Source organism: Sinocyclocheilus rhinocerous, unplaced genomic scaffold, assembly GCF_001515625.1.
Source record: "Sinocyclocheilus rhinocerous isolate Xijiao unplaced genomic scaffold, SAMN03320098_v1.1 scaffold1870, whole genome shotgun sequence".
Lineage (NCBI taxonomy): Eukaryota > Metazoa > Chordata > Actinopteri > Cypriniformes > Cyprinidae > Sinocyclocheilus > Sinocyclocheilus rhinocerous.
The window spans coordinates 639,489-656,252 of NW_015664009.1; the positions used below are offsets into that span (position 1 = coordinate 639,489).

At 37.8% G+C, this 16,764-nt stretch overlaps 1 protein-coding gene across 1 annotated transcript in view; it reads left to right on the plus strand.

The window, feature by feature from the left end:
• Positions 1–375: 375 nt before the first annotated feature.
• Positions 376–16,764, plus strand: part of LOC107729113 (mediator of RNA polymerase II transcription subunit 13-like) — a 47,002-nt gene continuing 30,613 nt past the window's right edge. Inside the window, exons 1-4 of the mRNA XM_016539490.1 lie at positions 376–885; positions 3,383–3,617; positions 6,426–6,594; positions 13,697–13,842. Coding sequence (XP_016394976.1) covers positions 817–885; positions 3,383–3,617; positions 6,426–6,594; positions 13,697–13,842 — 619 coding nt within the window. The 5' untranslated portion in view covers positions 376–816. The remainder of the gene's footprint in view (positions 886–3,382; positions 3,618–6,425; positions 6,595–13,696; positions 13,843–16,764) is intronic.

Sequence of the window (16,764 nt, forward strand, 5' to 3'; positions counted from 1 at the left end):
GATGCTTTTTATGTTTTTAGGATGGGGGTCCCATCTAAAAGATCGAAAATCTCCCTAAAAGCAGTTGACAGCTCTGTTGGTGAGTCGACTCTTTTGGCGCTTTATGGAATCCAGCATCGACTCTTTCCTCTATCGAGTCGCAGTGCTGCCAATCGGTTCGGAGCCGAGTAGAGTAGAGTAGACTGGAGTGGAGTGTTGTAGAGTTGTGTCCCTGTGGCCGCCATTAAAGGATGCGACCAATGTATTCAAACAAACCAGTGAGACACAGCTGAGCACAGCACAGCCTTGTCTCTTTTAACTGTACTTTTTAACCAGAACCTTCTACTTCCATCGTCAGCTTCTCCGTGAATGGCCGTTGACGACAGTCCGGTGAAGACCTAGAAAGGAGCGAGTGATTTTTAGTGAATTTTGAAGCTGAACTCTTCTGGCTTGAACTGTTTGTTGCTGCCTCGCTTAGCCAGGCTAACCCCAGCTAGCCTGATGCTATGCTAAGCTAAAGGGGGAGGGCTGAATTCACCCCCCTTACCCCCTCGGACTGCTGAAATTTCATATTATTTGATGTAACAAATCTGGGGGGAGAACAATATCTCACCGCGGATCATGGTAAATGCGCGCAGGAAGTTTTTAGCGCAATTTTTCCTGGCAAGTTAAGTGAGTAACCTCTAGCGGAGTCATAGCGGAGCTAAGCTAATTAGCTCGCTGGACGCGAACCCGTCCTGCTGATTGTGTGCGAGAGACGGAGACCCGGTCCAAAACCCATCGCATTATCTGTTCCTGGGATCTGAAAGAGAGGATGGCTCGCCGGACTGCGCTTTGATGATGAGTTCTTGTTTTGTACCCAACGGGGCGAGCCTGGAGGACTGCCACTCCAATCTATTCTGTCTGGTAAGAGATCAACTGACTGAGGGCCAGAAGCCATTTTTAGCCGGCCAGTCAATCAAACAAACAGAGGCCTGTTGATCTTAATACGAACTAAACCGCTGCTGCTGCCGGTTTGTAAATATGTATTAGACATTCAGGTGTGTGTTTGTGGTGTGTAAACGGAGGTTGGCGCTTGAGATACGGCTTTGTTGTGTTATTTAGGTCGTGTTTGCTAACGTTGGTAAACACTTGCTGAACTAACTGGCTGGAACAAGCTGCAAGTTGTTGGCATGAAGTAACTTTTAAGTAGAAAAACAGCTTTTGGGAGAGTCATGTTGAACAATATCAAGTCAAATCCAGGACACTACAGGCAAACCATTGTTTGTTTTCATGCACTGGCTAATTTTGAGATTATAGGCTAGTTTGCTTTTATAACATGTCGTCTTTCGTGTAAGTGAAAAGAAAACATCCAAAATACACGTTTCAGTAGTTATTACACTTTTCTATCTGCGCTTGTAGATTTCAATTGTAATATATTATTATATATTATTTTCTCAAAATGAGTTTTTTCTCTTCTGCATTAAGTCAGAAACCTCCACTTCAGTAGTACTTGCATACACCAAAGTTGACATTTTTTCTTATCTGTATTCTGAAGGTTTTCAGTTTTTTTTTTTTTGTTTGTGTATCACTCATCTGGTTTTTATATAATTCTATTACTAAAAGCATGGTGAAAATGTATGTTTTTATATATTTTCTAGCTGTTGACTGTGTTTACTGATTTATGGAGTGATAAAAAGAGATATCAAAAATGCCTACTGTTAGAACAAACATTTAGAACATAAAAAGAGAAAACTTTATATAGCACGTATTGATTTTGAGTTAGTTGTTTTTCGTCATGACATTTTGTCAAATTTAATTGTACCAAGTTTAAAAAAAAATATATTTTTTGACATGGAAAAATGAAAATAGTGGCACAATAACTGACTTTCCACATTGTTTTATTTGTGCTCATATCTAGTTAGAGGGGTTTGTTTGTGTCATTTGCTTGATTTAAATAACATTTTATTCCTAAACATATTTTTTCTGGCTGTTGACAGTATTTTCTGATTTATCGAGTAATAAAAAGAAATCCCCTCTGTAAAAACCTTTAATGTCAACAGAATGAAATTAGTCTTAATTGAATGTTTAGGTTTCTGTTCTGGAAATATATGTATATTAGTGCATATTTAATTAGATAATGGCTCTTTTGCATATTTAAACATGACATTTCAGAAAACCTTTAATAATTAAAAGTTCGAATGTACTGTGATCAATCAGCTGGAGAAATAAGGTGATCTTGACATGAACTCTCGTCCTTCCATTCCTGATAAGACGGTATGTGTGAACTTTGTCAAGAAAGGACAGATTATAAAAGCTATTTAGCTTTGTTTGTGGTCTTTGTTTTGTCTCTAATTATCTGCTTGGTTATGTACTAGTAATGCTTGTTGAACTTTGTAGATATAATGTGTGGTAATAGAAGTCTAATTTTCCTATATACACCTATGTTAGTTTCTTCAATTTGTGGTTGTAGAGGGATCTGTAAACAAGAGCCAAGTATTCATGATAAGCTTCCTGTCTGTCTGGCCTTATTTCACTTCCTTCTTGCACCAAAATCTCATAATTTTTATGGACATGTTGGATAAACTACTTGCATTACTACACTAATCCAGGTCAGACTGTGTACTTGATTGAAGTGATCTTTAATGCAGATTATGAGTGGAAATGTCATCTCATCTTTGTTTGGGGCTTATTCTATAATTGGGGCTACATTTCACAAAAAAGTGCAAAATCAATATGCTTTCTCAGCAAAATTACTGCTGGTTTCAGTTTATATAATTGAATCAGTGTAACATATCTGCTAGTTGCTTAGTGTAATTATTAACCGTGTGAATAAAGTTAATCTTAAATAATGAATAAAAAAGTAGTTTCTATAATCTGTTATTTTTAAATTCAAGATCCACTTACTACGAAATATATAATTTAAGGGACATCAAAGCAATTTCAAGGACAAAATATTGTGTGAGATTATAATCTGGTTTTTGATTTTTGTGAAGAAAATTTGTCAAAAAAATGTAATTGTCATCAATAGACTTGAAATGTACTCTAAATTGTAGGATGAATCTTGGACAAGCAAATTATGCATATGAGAAAAGTTTTCAGATACTTATCAAAGTGGTGAGAAAGTTTAGCAAAAGTCAAAGTTTTTCAGAGCTTAATGCTGACAGTGAATTTCAAATAGGCCTATGTTGATTCACAATGCTTAATGGACATGGTTAGATGGCGTCATCTTGCATTAGTCACAGAAAAACTACTTTAACATATCTGCATTTATCAAAGTTGCACAATCAGATTGCCATTTTGGCTGTGTTTTTGCATAAGCATGCCTATTAACCCTAGTGGAGTTGGCGCTTTATCACTGGTTGCTGAGCCTTCCTACATGATGGATTTTTCTAACACATTCTCCCTCTCTCTTTGCCTTTAGGCTGACCTCACCGGGATCAAATGGAAGTGTTTTGTATGGCAGGGCCCCACCTCGTCCCCCATCCTCTTCCCGGTGACGGAGGAGGACCCCATCCTGTGCAGCTTCAGTCGCTGCCTGAAGGCAGACGTTCTGAGCGTGTGGCGGAGGCACCAGACCCCGGGCCGGCGGGAGCTCTGGATCTTTTGGTGGGGAGACGACCCCAACTTTGCAGAGCTCGTCCACCATGACTTATCATGTACGTCTGTTTGGTTGTTAAACTGACACCTCTTCCAAACTGTAACATGTGCATACACAATTAGAAATATGTGTAGTGAGAGATGACGTTTTGCTTGTCAGAGGTTAAGCGGGGCTTGATACTGATTTTTTTCATAGCAAAATTGGTGGTTAGACTGGAGGTGTTTTTCCAGACATTAGTCATAGACCGGCTATTGATATTGCAGTTGTTGAGGTTTGCTAACTGCATTAATTGCAGTTGCGTTAAAGCAAAAGTATTCAAGGATTTTAGTATGTCTGCAGTGAGACTTTGAGACTTTATTTTTCTTAGCATAACTATTGATATCTGCATAGCAAATAAGACTTACTCTATATATAAGCAGCTCTTCTTATATGGAAGAGGAAACTGTGGTTAACGATGCTTATTTAGATTGGCTGGCCTGGCTTAATTCTTTTTTTAAGGTGCGACTTGACTCCAGTCTGAGGGGGATAAAACATGTGTTTCTCATTTACCTTTTATTACCATAATAGCTTGATCAATACTTGGTCAGTGAAGCGCTAAGTTGGGTTAATTTCCTGGTTCTTTGAATGATTTGTTCCTTTATAAAAATCTCTTTCAACAACAAACACTCTTGAGAGGTCTGAGATGTAGGGCTGTCGCGGTTAGGAAATTTCCCTTGCGGTTATTATGGGTGGCTCAATAGCGCGATATGCGGTTTTACCGCGGTTTTTATTTTATTTTATTTTTTTACAAACCTTATTTATCCTGATTTTACTGCATACAAAGCTCTATTGTCGAGTTATCATGTAGCATATATTGTTGCTTTTTAACTGACAGAGAGACACGTTTTAAAACATTTTTGTTTATTGTTAAATGCCAAACCGCAATAAGAACATGCCTTTTCCAATTTAAAAAACAAAAGAAATTTTAAAAAAAATTCTAAAGTATCAAATGAAAACAAGCAATAAGATTTGTTTTAATAAAATCCAATTTGAAAAACGAAAAAATTCTAAAGTATCACATGAAAACAAAGTGTTGGCCTAAGTGAAAATACAGAGAATAAACGAAATATTACTTAAGCGTTAACGAATGTGATTTAGACCTGGGTTGTCATATCGTTGTTTTGCGCTAGGAAAACCAACATATTAACCTTATGTGGTTTCAGGGAGGATCGCATGGGGGTAACAATATTCCCGGCGGCACTGAAAACCCTTTCCGACGGTGTGCTCGTTGCTCAAATACACATGTATTTGCGCGCGACTTTGGACAGCAGCGGAACTCTAGACTGATTATCACGCCACCAGGACGGGATTCGCGTGGAGTCTATGCACTCCTCCTGCAGGTAGCGCGTGAGCTCGTTATCTGCTCGCGCTCTCTTGGGTATGGGCGCTGATGCAGAGGTTGTCCGTGACTTCAGCAGGTCTCCAAGAGTCTTTTTCTTTGCTGCAGGTGGCACCACCGCTTGCCCTTCGTCTCCAACCACTGACGCACTGGCAGCGCTCCCTTCGTCCTCCTCTCCCACCATCTCTTCGATGATGTTGAATTTTGTCTCCGTGTCATTGATATAATTGCCCCTATATCGAGGATCTAAAAAACAGGCCTTTTCCAAAAGTTTTTGTAAGGCAGCTGGTTCATACTTCCCCTGTAGAACACTGCACATTTTGTGCTTTATGTCCGATGTTAATGTGGTATCCTCATTTAATGGTTTAAGCATATCTTCTGTCAGGAGTTTCAGGGCGGGTTTGACTGAAGACACTGTAACGTAGCTCTCGCCAGACAGCAGATCCGTAAACGAAACCCCGGATACAAACAGTTTGCGGGAAAATGACACTCGTAACACTCTTGTATCATTATTAATTTATTTAATATTCAATGCACAGTGATTCATTGTAAAACAAGGCGGCCACAGCCTCATGAAAAAAAAAAAAAAAACGTGAACACTGCGGTTGCCGCGGTGTCTGCGGTTGCTTTCCTTCCTCTGCGGTTGGCTCGTCAATAGCGCGGTATTACAATATTGCGGTTATCGCGACTGAGATGGAGCTTTAGACAGGGCTCAACCTAAAATATGAGTTTAAGGCCAGTAGACATAACCATCCTGTGACCTATCAGATCATTGATGTGTTATTGTTGGCTAACTTGGGTGAAAATTACAAGAATGACTTGATAATGAGTAACCAAGAATATAATTATCAAGAAATCATCTGTGTGCCATGTTATAGTTCAGGGGTGGCGAACTCCGGTCCTGGAGAGCCGCAGCCCTGCAGAGTTCAGCTCCAACCCTAATTAAAACTCACCTGCCTGTAGCTTCCTAGTAACCCTTCAGACCTTGATTAGCTTGTTCAGGTGTGTTTGATTAGGGTTGAAGCGAAACTCTGCAGGGCTGCGGCTCTCCAGGACCGATGTTCGCCACCCCTGTTATAGTTGTATAACTTGATATAATTTCTAGCTGTTATTGCCAATAAAAAAAACGTATTTTTTTTTGTCTAACCTAAAGTTAAATAAGAAATACACTACCATTCAAAAGTTTGGGGTTGGTTAGATTTTTTTTAAATGGTGTTAATTTCTATTATATACAAACATCTTACTGACTGCAGATGTTTGAATGGTAGTGTATTTTTCTGACAAATGAAAATGAAAAGTAAAAATTATGGTAGAAATCTGAACTACTGGCCCGACATTGCAATATGTGTGGTCTTCCAAAGTATCCATCTGTCTTTGCCCTATGCATTATGATTAACTAAAAAGTGATGGTAAAGGCTCTTAACTGGGCCAGCAGCAGTTGAGCATGTGGATATAATAGAGTACTGATCTGTCCTCTGTGTCTCACAGGTTATGAGGACGGTTCGTGGGAGAGCGGTCTGACTTACGAGTGCCGAACGCTGCTCTTCAAAGCCATCCATAACCTTCTGGAGCGCTGCCTCATGAACCGATCCTTTGTTCGTATCGGCAAGTGGTTTGTCAAACCCTACGAGAAGGATGAGAAGCCCATCAACAAAAGGTAAAAGAGACGTTGTGCAAACTGACGATTGAAACTGTGACCGCTGTTTGCCTTGTTTACGTTTTGGCGATAACCTGGTGCGTTTTCATGCCTAGCGATGCGGATGCATGCCGTAAGCTGTGGCATTTAACAGTAGGGCTGGGTATCGAGTTCGATACTTTTTAGGCACTGACCGAATTGCCTCGATACCATCGAGTATCGAAAAACGTCTTGTCGTTCGGTACCAAATTTCGATACCTTAGGGGTTAGTCTCATCAGCGTCAGTTAGGTATCGTTCAGGAACCGGTATCGAAGTCAAGGTATCGGTATCGATATCGAAAAATTTTGAACGATACCCAGCCCTATTTAACAGCATGATCCTCATTGTTTGTCGCAGCAGACGAGTGACATCAGGCTGGTGGCATTCTTGTGTATGGAAGAGCTCCTGCTCTGGAAGCCAGCGATTCTGTCGCGTAACCTCGCGGGATACTCTTGTTTGTTTGATTGAGAGTTGCACCAGAGCTTGTTGTCATCCTAATGAAGTGCCTGTCTTAAGTGAAACATTTGAATAATGTAGGGAGGGGCAAAAGGTGCGGTCCATCTAATTGTCTGTCTCATTTGCATAGATGTCATTGGCTCCCTCAGTGTAGAGGTGTTGTGGTGTGTCTGTGGGTGGGAAGATACGGCTTCCTGCTGTGGCTATGCACTAGGGTTGGGTATCGTTCACATTTTAACCGGTACGGTACCGGTATCGGTACCTGAAATTTGAAGCTCCCCGGAGCGCATTCACAAGTATGATGATGAAGATCTGGTCAGTCGCACTGGTGCTCCTAAAAAAATGTTCATAGTCGCACGCAATAGTTTTCAGTCGCAAATGCGACTGAAATGGTCGCACTGTAGAGGCCTGAATACAAGTGTAATATATTTCTGTTACATGTTAAACCGTACTTTTATTTTGACAGGTTGCCATGAAGTTTCTGAGTGTATACAGAAACATAGTATCCTTTCAAATGTTGAAGTTGGCACAGTCATTGCATTCTTCGCATGTGCTGCACTTTATTTGTACCATTTGTTTTATTAGTTTATATAGAATTTGAAAGACAATAACAATATTTTTTGTTAAGTGATAAGTGAGGACTATCTGAATTTAGTCCTTGAAAACCAAAAGAGTAGTGCTTAAAGTCCTGGAATTTCATTTTGCAGTACCTGTATGAACCCTGTTTAAGTTACCAGTTCTTGGAGCATTTTATTTTGTTGTTGTTAATTGAACTGAACTGTAGTTTTCTGTAGTAAACTGTCTTTGTATATTTCATATTTTATATTAATTTCCTAGTATTATATTTACTATTATTTCTTTTGAACAAAACAATTTCAGAAATGTCATGTTTTAAATTGTAGGTAATCTTGTACCCTGTCAAGGACAAATCTAACCAGCAAAACTTGATATCAGAAGCATCCTAAATGTTACATGTGTTTGCATTATAGTGAGTAACCTCTTGTTTGCTGAGTAACCTCAGCAAACAAAATTGCTGTTTCAAATAGCCCACCATAATCTGTAGTCTGAGCCTGTCGAGGGCTAATGGCAAGGGCAGATATGTTACTAGTTAGTTTCAAGGAAAATCAATTTTCAAATAATGTTCTTTTTGTTTTTCTTTTTTTTGCCAAATAACCCTGTGTATGTGTCCACCCCCGCAACCCCCGGGAAAAAGTTCAGGCTCAGGATTTTGTTTTGCTTTAACCCCTGCACTAGGTAGGTCAACAGGAACCACCATTTCACTTTCACTTGTTCAGCTCTGCCTGAACTTGAAAAGATGTCAGACATCCAGAGTTCTTCCTAATAAGCAGTGATACTCATAGCTGAGCATTTCTGGTGCTTAGTCAGTACACTACTGTTTAGTGTTACCGTTTACAATTTAATATCTTTTATTTCTATTTTAATATATTTAATATATATGTATATACTGTATATATATCATAGTAAAAAAAAATCTGTGATGGCAAAGCTGAATTTTCAGCATCATTACTCCAGTCTTCAGTGTCACATGATCCTTCGCAAATCATTCTAATATGCTGATTTGCTGCTCAAGAAACATTTCTTATGATCAATACTGAAAAACAGTACTGAAAAAACATGATTCTTTTTTATTTTCAAATAATGTTCTTTTTGTTTTTCTTTTTTTTGCCAAATAACCCTGTGTATGTGTCCACCCCCGCAACCCCCGGGAAAAAGTTCAGGCTCAGGATTTTGTTTTGCTTTAACCCCTGCACTAGGTAGGTCAACAGGAACCACCATTTCACTTTCACTTGTTCAGCTCTGCCTGAACTTGAAAAGATGTCAGACATCCAGAGTTCTTCCTAATAAGCAGTGATACTCATAGCTGAGCATTTCTGGTGCTTAGTCAGTACACTACTGTTTAGTGTTACCGTTTACAATTTAATATCTTTTATTTCTATTTTAATATATTTAATATATATGTATATACTGTATATATATCATAGTAAAAAAAAATCTGTGATGGCAAAGCTGAATTTTCAGCATCATTACTCCAGTCTTCAGTGTCACATGATCCTTCGCAAATCATTCTAATATGCTGATTTGCTGCTCAAGAAACATTTCTTATGATCAATACTGAAAAACAGTACTGAAAAAACATGATTCTTTTTTTCAGGATTTTTTGAATAGAAAGTTCAAAAGAACAGCATTTATTTGAATGTTTTGTAATATTATAAATGTCTTTACTGTAACGTTTAATCAATTTAGTTGCATCATTGCCAAAAAGTATTAAAAAAATTTTTTTTTTAAATCCTACTGACATCAAGCTTTTGAACGGTAGTGCATAGGGCTGTGCACATGCTTTGAAGTGCCATCTGTCTGTGTAGGGTTTGTAGTGGTTTGCAGGTGGCATGTCGTAATGACTAAAGGCCCTTTTACACGGGACGCGTCAAGCGGTGGAATCGCCGTGCGGCTGCCGCTTTTTCTTGTAGTGGAAGCGTTTTGTGCAGTCGAGGCAGTGGTCGCGTTGCGGTCTCGGAGTGGACGTTGCCATAGCTACAACTGTCAACATCACCTTTATATTTACTAAAAACTAAATAAAACATAACGGAAATTTGTGTTTGTGTCATTCTGACATTAATTGTTGTCATTATTAACCTTTTTTTTTTTAGACACTCGCGACTGCCGTGTACCGTGTGAAAGGGCCTTAAGAGTGCTCAACAGACATTTGAGGAATGCAGGCTTCCCCATTTCCCTCTCTCTCTTTTTTTTTCTCTCATACATCCCTGGTATTGCACAGGGTGATGTTGGCACTGTACCCTCTGGTGTTACCAGGGGTCATCACTCGATCCCTCCAGTGAGAGCATTGCACTGTTGGCTTAAAGGCAGGAAGTTCTGGATCTCTGCATTGTTTTTTCTGAATGAGAATGGGCTACAGTGTTCAGGCATGCAAAGAGAGAGCTGCCACTGTAAAGTTCTAGAAAGTCAAATTGTAAATGCCATTAAAGAGAGCATTATTTGTCTGTAGTATAAATAAATTTGCAACAGAAATGACTTTGAATTTGTATCATAATGTATGGCTCTTTCAATATAGACCAATCATGGGCTCAGATTCGTGTCTTGATGTATTGGAATTAGTGACAGATCTTTTCTGTCATATTGTGACACATCCAAGTGAAACTAATTTTTGAAAAAGGAAAAAAAAAGTTGTCTCCAGAAGTCCAGCATACGTCGCCAGAGAATAGGCTGTCATTTCACTGTGAGATCAAGTTGGCATTTTAATTTAAAATTGACAAGGTCCAAAAAAAGAAAATGAAATGCGTGGATGAATTGTGCACAATAAGATCAATAACATGCATTTAGAGTTAGACAGGGTGTATCTCCAATACAAACTGACTTTAAAGCTTCTAAAGAAAACACAAGTCAGTATGATTTCAATATTATAAATGAAAGCATCCTGAGCAGAAATTCCACCTATCAAAGAAGTTTTTCTTTCCATGGAAACAGAAATGGCGGCAGAAGAGCTCATCAGCAGCTGCCCACTCCCATGAAGCATTGCAAATGACATAATTGTTTTCCCACAAAGACTAATTGTACATTTATGTCCTTAATAATTGCTAACTATTGTTTATAGTTTACTGTTGTTTGATTGTTATTTGCTGTGAAGCATTGTATAGTTTATTCCCTTATAAAAGCATTTCAGATTTTTGCTTTATCAAGTGCAAGTTTGTAATGTTATGATGAATTCTTTTAATCTATATAAAAGTTCTTCAGAATTTAGGCTTCGGGAAAAAAACACACAAAAAAAACTGTGGGTTCAGTTGATGTTTCCTGAATGCATGAATTTGATCACTCATCATCTGCATGTTTGGTTACACTGTAACAGCTGTTTACTCTAGCCTGTGGGTCACACACTCACAGGTGTTGGGTTGTTAACTTTGAGAATGTGTGCTACAAAGCAAGTCAGAGTGTGAGACATTCATTATGTGTTCTAGAATTTAATCAAACACTTTATAAAACCCCAAAGTTGAAATCTCTGAACTAGGGATGTTTCGGTTATTTTTCCTAACCAACAACCGACGCTCGTTAACCGATTGTTAACCGTTAACCGACAAGATTATTTTAAATTAGAATTGAATTAAATTAGAAAGGATAAGTGTCTGTGACCCGTTAAAAAATACTAACATTTGTTTCCCGGGGATTAATTTTACATGCGCAAAAAGCAGCAAACAACAGAACATGAGGATTCACATGGTCATCATATACGCCCCTGCAGCGCTTCTGCGAGCGGTAGCCTATAGCCTATATAACGAATAAATAGGCCTATACGAGAAACATATTTTTACTTAAATAATAAAGTAAGAAAAATTGTGCAACAAGTAGCCTAGCCTATATGCAGAGCTTTGGTTAATTTTTGTGCTGCGCGAAAGGAAACAGACGGCGACATCCTATTTTTCTTTAGGCTTATTTTTACAAAAGCACAAAGATTTGTTTTTTATTGTGAATGTACACAAATAAAGGCAAACCTTTTACAATTCTGATTATCTTTAGGACTAAAAGGAGAAGCTAGTTTCTTCCACTGTTAGAAGGAAAAAATGCAAGTGATTGCACCGGCGCCGCATGCGCACACACAGTTAAGCTTTGCTACCTTGACAATGGTATCATTATCATTATCATAATAAAATAGTCAGTCAAACATATGGAAAAAAAAAAAACTATTTAGTAAAAAAAAAAAAAGTAAAATCTGTGCCGTTAAGTGTTATCACAGTACCGCCGTGATGTTATGCAAAACATTTTGTTTTACGTGGATATTGGAACGCGAGTGAAGTACATAATAAATAATAATTTGCCATTCAAATACATCGCGGTGTGGAATGAGAGACCCAACGTTGGTTTCAGTTTCGTCTTAACTTAAATGAATTCGTTTTGGCTTGTCATTTATATTGCTATAGCTTCTTATATTTTTAATTCTTGTTCTTTTCTAAATACTGTTAATTGAAAGGATTTGTTGTGGAGTGAGGGGAACTAAAATAGCCTAGCTATGTTTACGGTGTTTATTATAATGTTTGTAAACATTTCGCGTCGGCATTAGGCCTATTTCTGAATGAAATAGAAAATGCGTCGTATACGCGACTTGTTTTTTCCCCCCTAAAAACAAATTTTTTTATACGCGTAGTGTATTTTAACCATGCAGCAAACCTTTTAAATATTTTGATAAATTACTGAAAAAATAAATAATGAAAGGACTTTTTAAACCGTTTAACTGATTGTATTAATCGGTCAAAATTCTTACACTCGGTTAACCAGTTAAATGGTTAAAATGAACATCCCTACTCTGAACTTGTAATAGGATACTCGCGTAGTAACCTTTTCATAGTACTCCTAGTCAAGGTGTAACATCCTGCCCTACATAGTTTACATAGTTTAAAATGGGGTCAGATTATACTATGTGAGAGTTTGAGTGTTTAAAAAGATGAGACAGACGACAGTTGTGAAGTGAAAACCAGTGGTGTATTTACAATATTCACATGAGACTATGAAACCTCAGGCTGTTAAAAGCATATAGTTCAGAACACCATACCCTAAAACAGTCTGAATGAGTCCCAGTGTGTTGATAGTCCCAATGCAAGTGTCTTTAAAGCCCAATTATGTTTACAAAACAGTGTCTTTACAATCCAAATGAAAGTCCAAAAGCTTGTATCTGGAAAGATGAGTCAGAATAAAACTCCACAGTCCAGGATGGGTGATCACCAGCGCATTTGTAAGTGAGAGTGTTTGCTTGTGATGCTGCCTCCTTAATACTGTCCATTTCCTATTTTCTGTCCAAACCCAGACTCATTTAAAGACATACACACATTAAGGGTGCTTTCACACTAGCACTTTTGGTGCGCAACAGGGTTCGATTGACGTCGATGCAGTACCCGAGTCCGCTTAAAAGGGGTGGTCTGGTGTACGGTTCAAGTGAAGTCCGGTATGGGCGTGACTGACACGCTGCAAGCAGAGAGCTGTATATCTCATTTCTCTTCGCCTTCAGCGTTCTTTAGAGCATTTGCAGTTCATTCGTAAGACAGACGTAAGTGCCGTTATGTAATGAAGCTTTGGAAACGGTTCAAAAACATAAATATAAAAGTGAAGAAAGCAATGCTAAGCATTTTGCCGCCTTCTCCTCCACTGTCGTTACTAAGCAACGGGATAAGCAGCTGCTGACTTGATGACGCAAATGCACCGCGGTTCAGACCCAAATAAAATAATATGAACGCAGTCCAGCAGGGGGAGGAGGGAGCAATCGAACTCCGGTTCAGACCAGGCAATCAAACCAAGTGTGAAAGCACCCTTAAACAGTTAAGAGCAATGAAATGGCTAAGACATCATGTAAATCCATAAAACTCAAATATATATAAAACCATCACAATACATATTGAGTGGATTAAAACATGTGTCCTGTGTGACAGTGTCACAAAGGGTTAGTCACTAACTGTAGCTCTCTGGGCATTAAGCCTGTAAACACACTGTGAAGACCTCAGCTGTCAACACACCATTCCCAGAGACCTCCAGGAAGTGTGCTACTTTCTCTCAGGCTGTAACTCCAGACCCTCAAGTAATCCTCCATTTGTTCCTACTCCTTTGCAGTGAGCACCTGTCCTGCTCCTTCACGTTCTTCGTACATGGAGACAGTAACGTGTGCACCAGCGTGGAGATTAACCAACACCAACCTGTCTATCTGTTGAGTGAGGAGCACCTGACTTTGGCCCAGCAGAGCAGCAGCTCGGTTCAAGGTAGGAGCATTGCTGATCAGTTGACTCTGTATGTATATTGTGTCTTGAATTTTTATGTCATGATGTTTAGGGATGTAACGATTAACCGCGAGCCGTTTGAAAATCAATTTAAATATGTGACGATTCAAATCGGTTGAGATGCTAAACAAATCGCGATTCAGTTAGGGGTAGGAGTTTATATGAATGTATGTCTGAGGGGAACTTACTGTCTTTCGATGGTATTTTTTCTTTTCCTCTTGCCTCTGTAAAATGCATATCAGGGCTCCAGACTCATTCTTCCCACTGGTCGCTCTTTTGCAACTAACTTTCTCAGCTGGTCGCACAAACGTTTACATTTTTTTTTTTTTGCGCTACAACATGGGATTATTCAATGCATGCTGATGAACTTTTATCATAGTTTATAGTTATATGGAAACGAAAGTTGTTAACATTCAACCCATTCTTTATCATCAGTAGTATTATTTGTGATTTGAATTTTGTGAATGGGAGTTTCTCTTTTGCTGTGTTAAGCCGCGGGCTTCGGATGCTTTCACTTTCGAATTCGCGATCTTGTTGTCACTGTTTTGCTTGCATACATCTAGACACCTTTCGTTTTTTAAGACTAAAACAAAAGATGGATTCATTGTTATTCTTAATCAAAAAGCACAACAACAATAAATCAGTAAGATACAATGACAAACTAGCTTACAAAACGTTTATTAACAAAAACGAATAAGATGAGGCATGGCACACCAAAAAAATCTCGAATCGTGAAATCAAAATCGCGAATCGAATCGTGAATTGAGTGAATCGTTACATCCCTAATGATGTTGTAGTCTCAACCTTAGGACATGCAAAGGCTGTGTGATTGATATTGCACACAAAAATCATGCCATGTTGGTTAACAAAATATATATATTTTTTTTTTATTTGGTTGATACTCTATATTTAATTTTACATGCTTATTTCCTCTGTTTTTACTTTAGGTTACCTTTGCCATGATCTATATCTCACTTAAAGTAAATTTTTTAATAGCACTAATAATTTGTTAAATGTAATCTTCAGCAAATCTCAAATATAATTTTTTCTCATGCTGCACATTATAATATTAGTATAATATACTAGGGGTCGACCGATATGTGTTTTTCAGGGCCGATACCGATTATTACAGATCAAGTAGACCGATAAACGATATTTTGAACCGATATATATGTCTGGTGTAAAAATTTAAAAATGTATGTCAAAATTAAGAATAACAAGGGCTCTGACAAAAACTGCCTTTCCTGGTGTTGGTTAAGTGTAATACTCCCACACTGCACTTTTTACTCTTGTCTTCCTCTGTGCATCCATCTACAAATCTAGGCCACAGAGTGGTGAGTTCTGACAGGCTGCATCAGAGCCAAATAGCGCGTTTCAAAATTAAGTTATTTTATCGGCGAATCGGTTTTGAAAATGACCGATACCGATAATCATAAAAATGCTTAATATCGGCGCCGATAATCGGTCGACCCCTATAATATACACTACCGTTTAAAGGTTTGGAGTCAGTACGAACTTTTACAAATAAATTAATACTTTTATTCAAGGATGAATTGCATTTATGAGAAGATTTGGGGTCAGTAAGATTTTTTAAAAAGAAATTAATACTTCTATTCAAGGATGCATTACATTGATTAAAAGTGACTGCAAAACTGCAGACATTTTATAATGTTAAATAAATGCTGTACTTTTTAACTTTTAATCAAAGAATCCAGAAAAAGAATGATTAGAATGATTTCTGAAGGATCATGTGACACTGAAGACTGGTGTAATGGCTGCTGGAAATTAATTACATTTTAAATAAAATTGAAAAATAGAGAAGTTATTTTAAATTGTAATAATATTTCACAATACTATTGTTTTTTTTTCTGTATTTTTGATCAAATAAATGCTCTTTTCAAAAACATAAAAAGAAATACTGACCACAAAGTTTTGAAAGGTAGTGTTCCTGTATATTGCAGTTGTTCTGTTAAATCTGGTTTCAGATTTAACTAAAAAAAACAACAACTAGTGGTTTTACGTTTTAGTGGCATCTACATTTTATATTCATGGCCCTTTCCTGACTGTTGGACAGAATAAGCTGTAATGTGGACCAGACTTAAAAGGATAGTTCACCCAAAAATGAAAATTAGCCCATGATTTACTCACCCTCATGGCATCCTAGGCGTATCTGACATTCCTCTTTCAGACGAACACAATCGCAGTTATATTTCAAAATGTCCTGGCTCTTCCATGCTGTATAATGGCAGTGAATGGTGCCTGTTTTTGAAGCCGAAAAAAGTGCATCCATCCATCATAAAATTACTCCACACAGTTCTGGTGTGTTAATAAAGGCCTTCTGAGGTGAAACGATGCGTTAGTGTAAGAAAAATACAGATTTTTAAAAATTTATAAACCGTAATCTCTAGCTAACGACAAGGCGTTCGAGCGTATGATGTAGGCGTAGGGCTGGACGATATGGCCAAAATTTATATCACGATATATTTCTTAATTTCGGTCGATACAATATAATTCCAATATCGATATGAACACTATTTATCTGAAATATAAATCTTTTGTATCATTATAAATGCCTTTATCATCACTTTTTTTTTAATCAATTTTAAGCATCCTTGCTAAATATAAGTATTAATTTTATAATTTCTCCCCTATTTTATAATTTCTCCCCCCAAAAAAAATATTATACTGAATGGAATAGTGTATAATGTTACAAAAGCTTTTTATTTCAGATAAATGCTGATCTTTGGATCTTTCTATTCATCAAAGAATCCTGAAAAAAAAATACTCAACCGTTTTAAATATTCCATCGAAACTTTTCTGAAGACAGTCAGTTCCCTTCAGAGATACATTCATATAAAACACCGCGCCGCGTTTTGATTTTGAAACCTGCAGGGCTCATGTTTA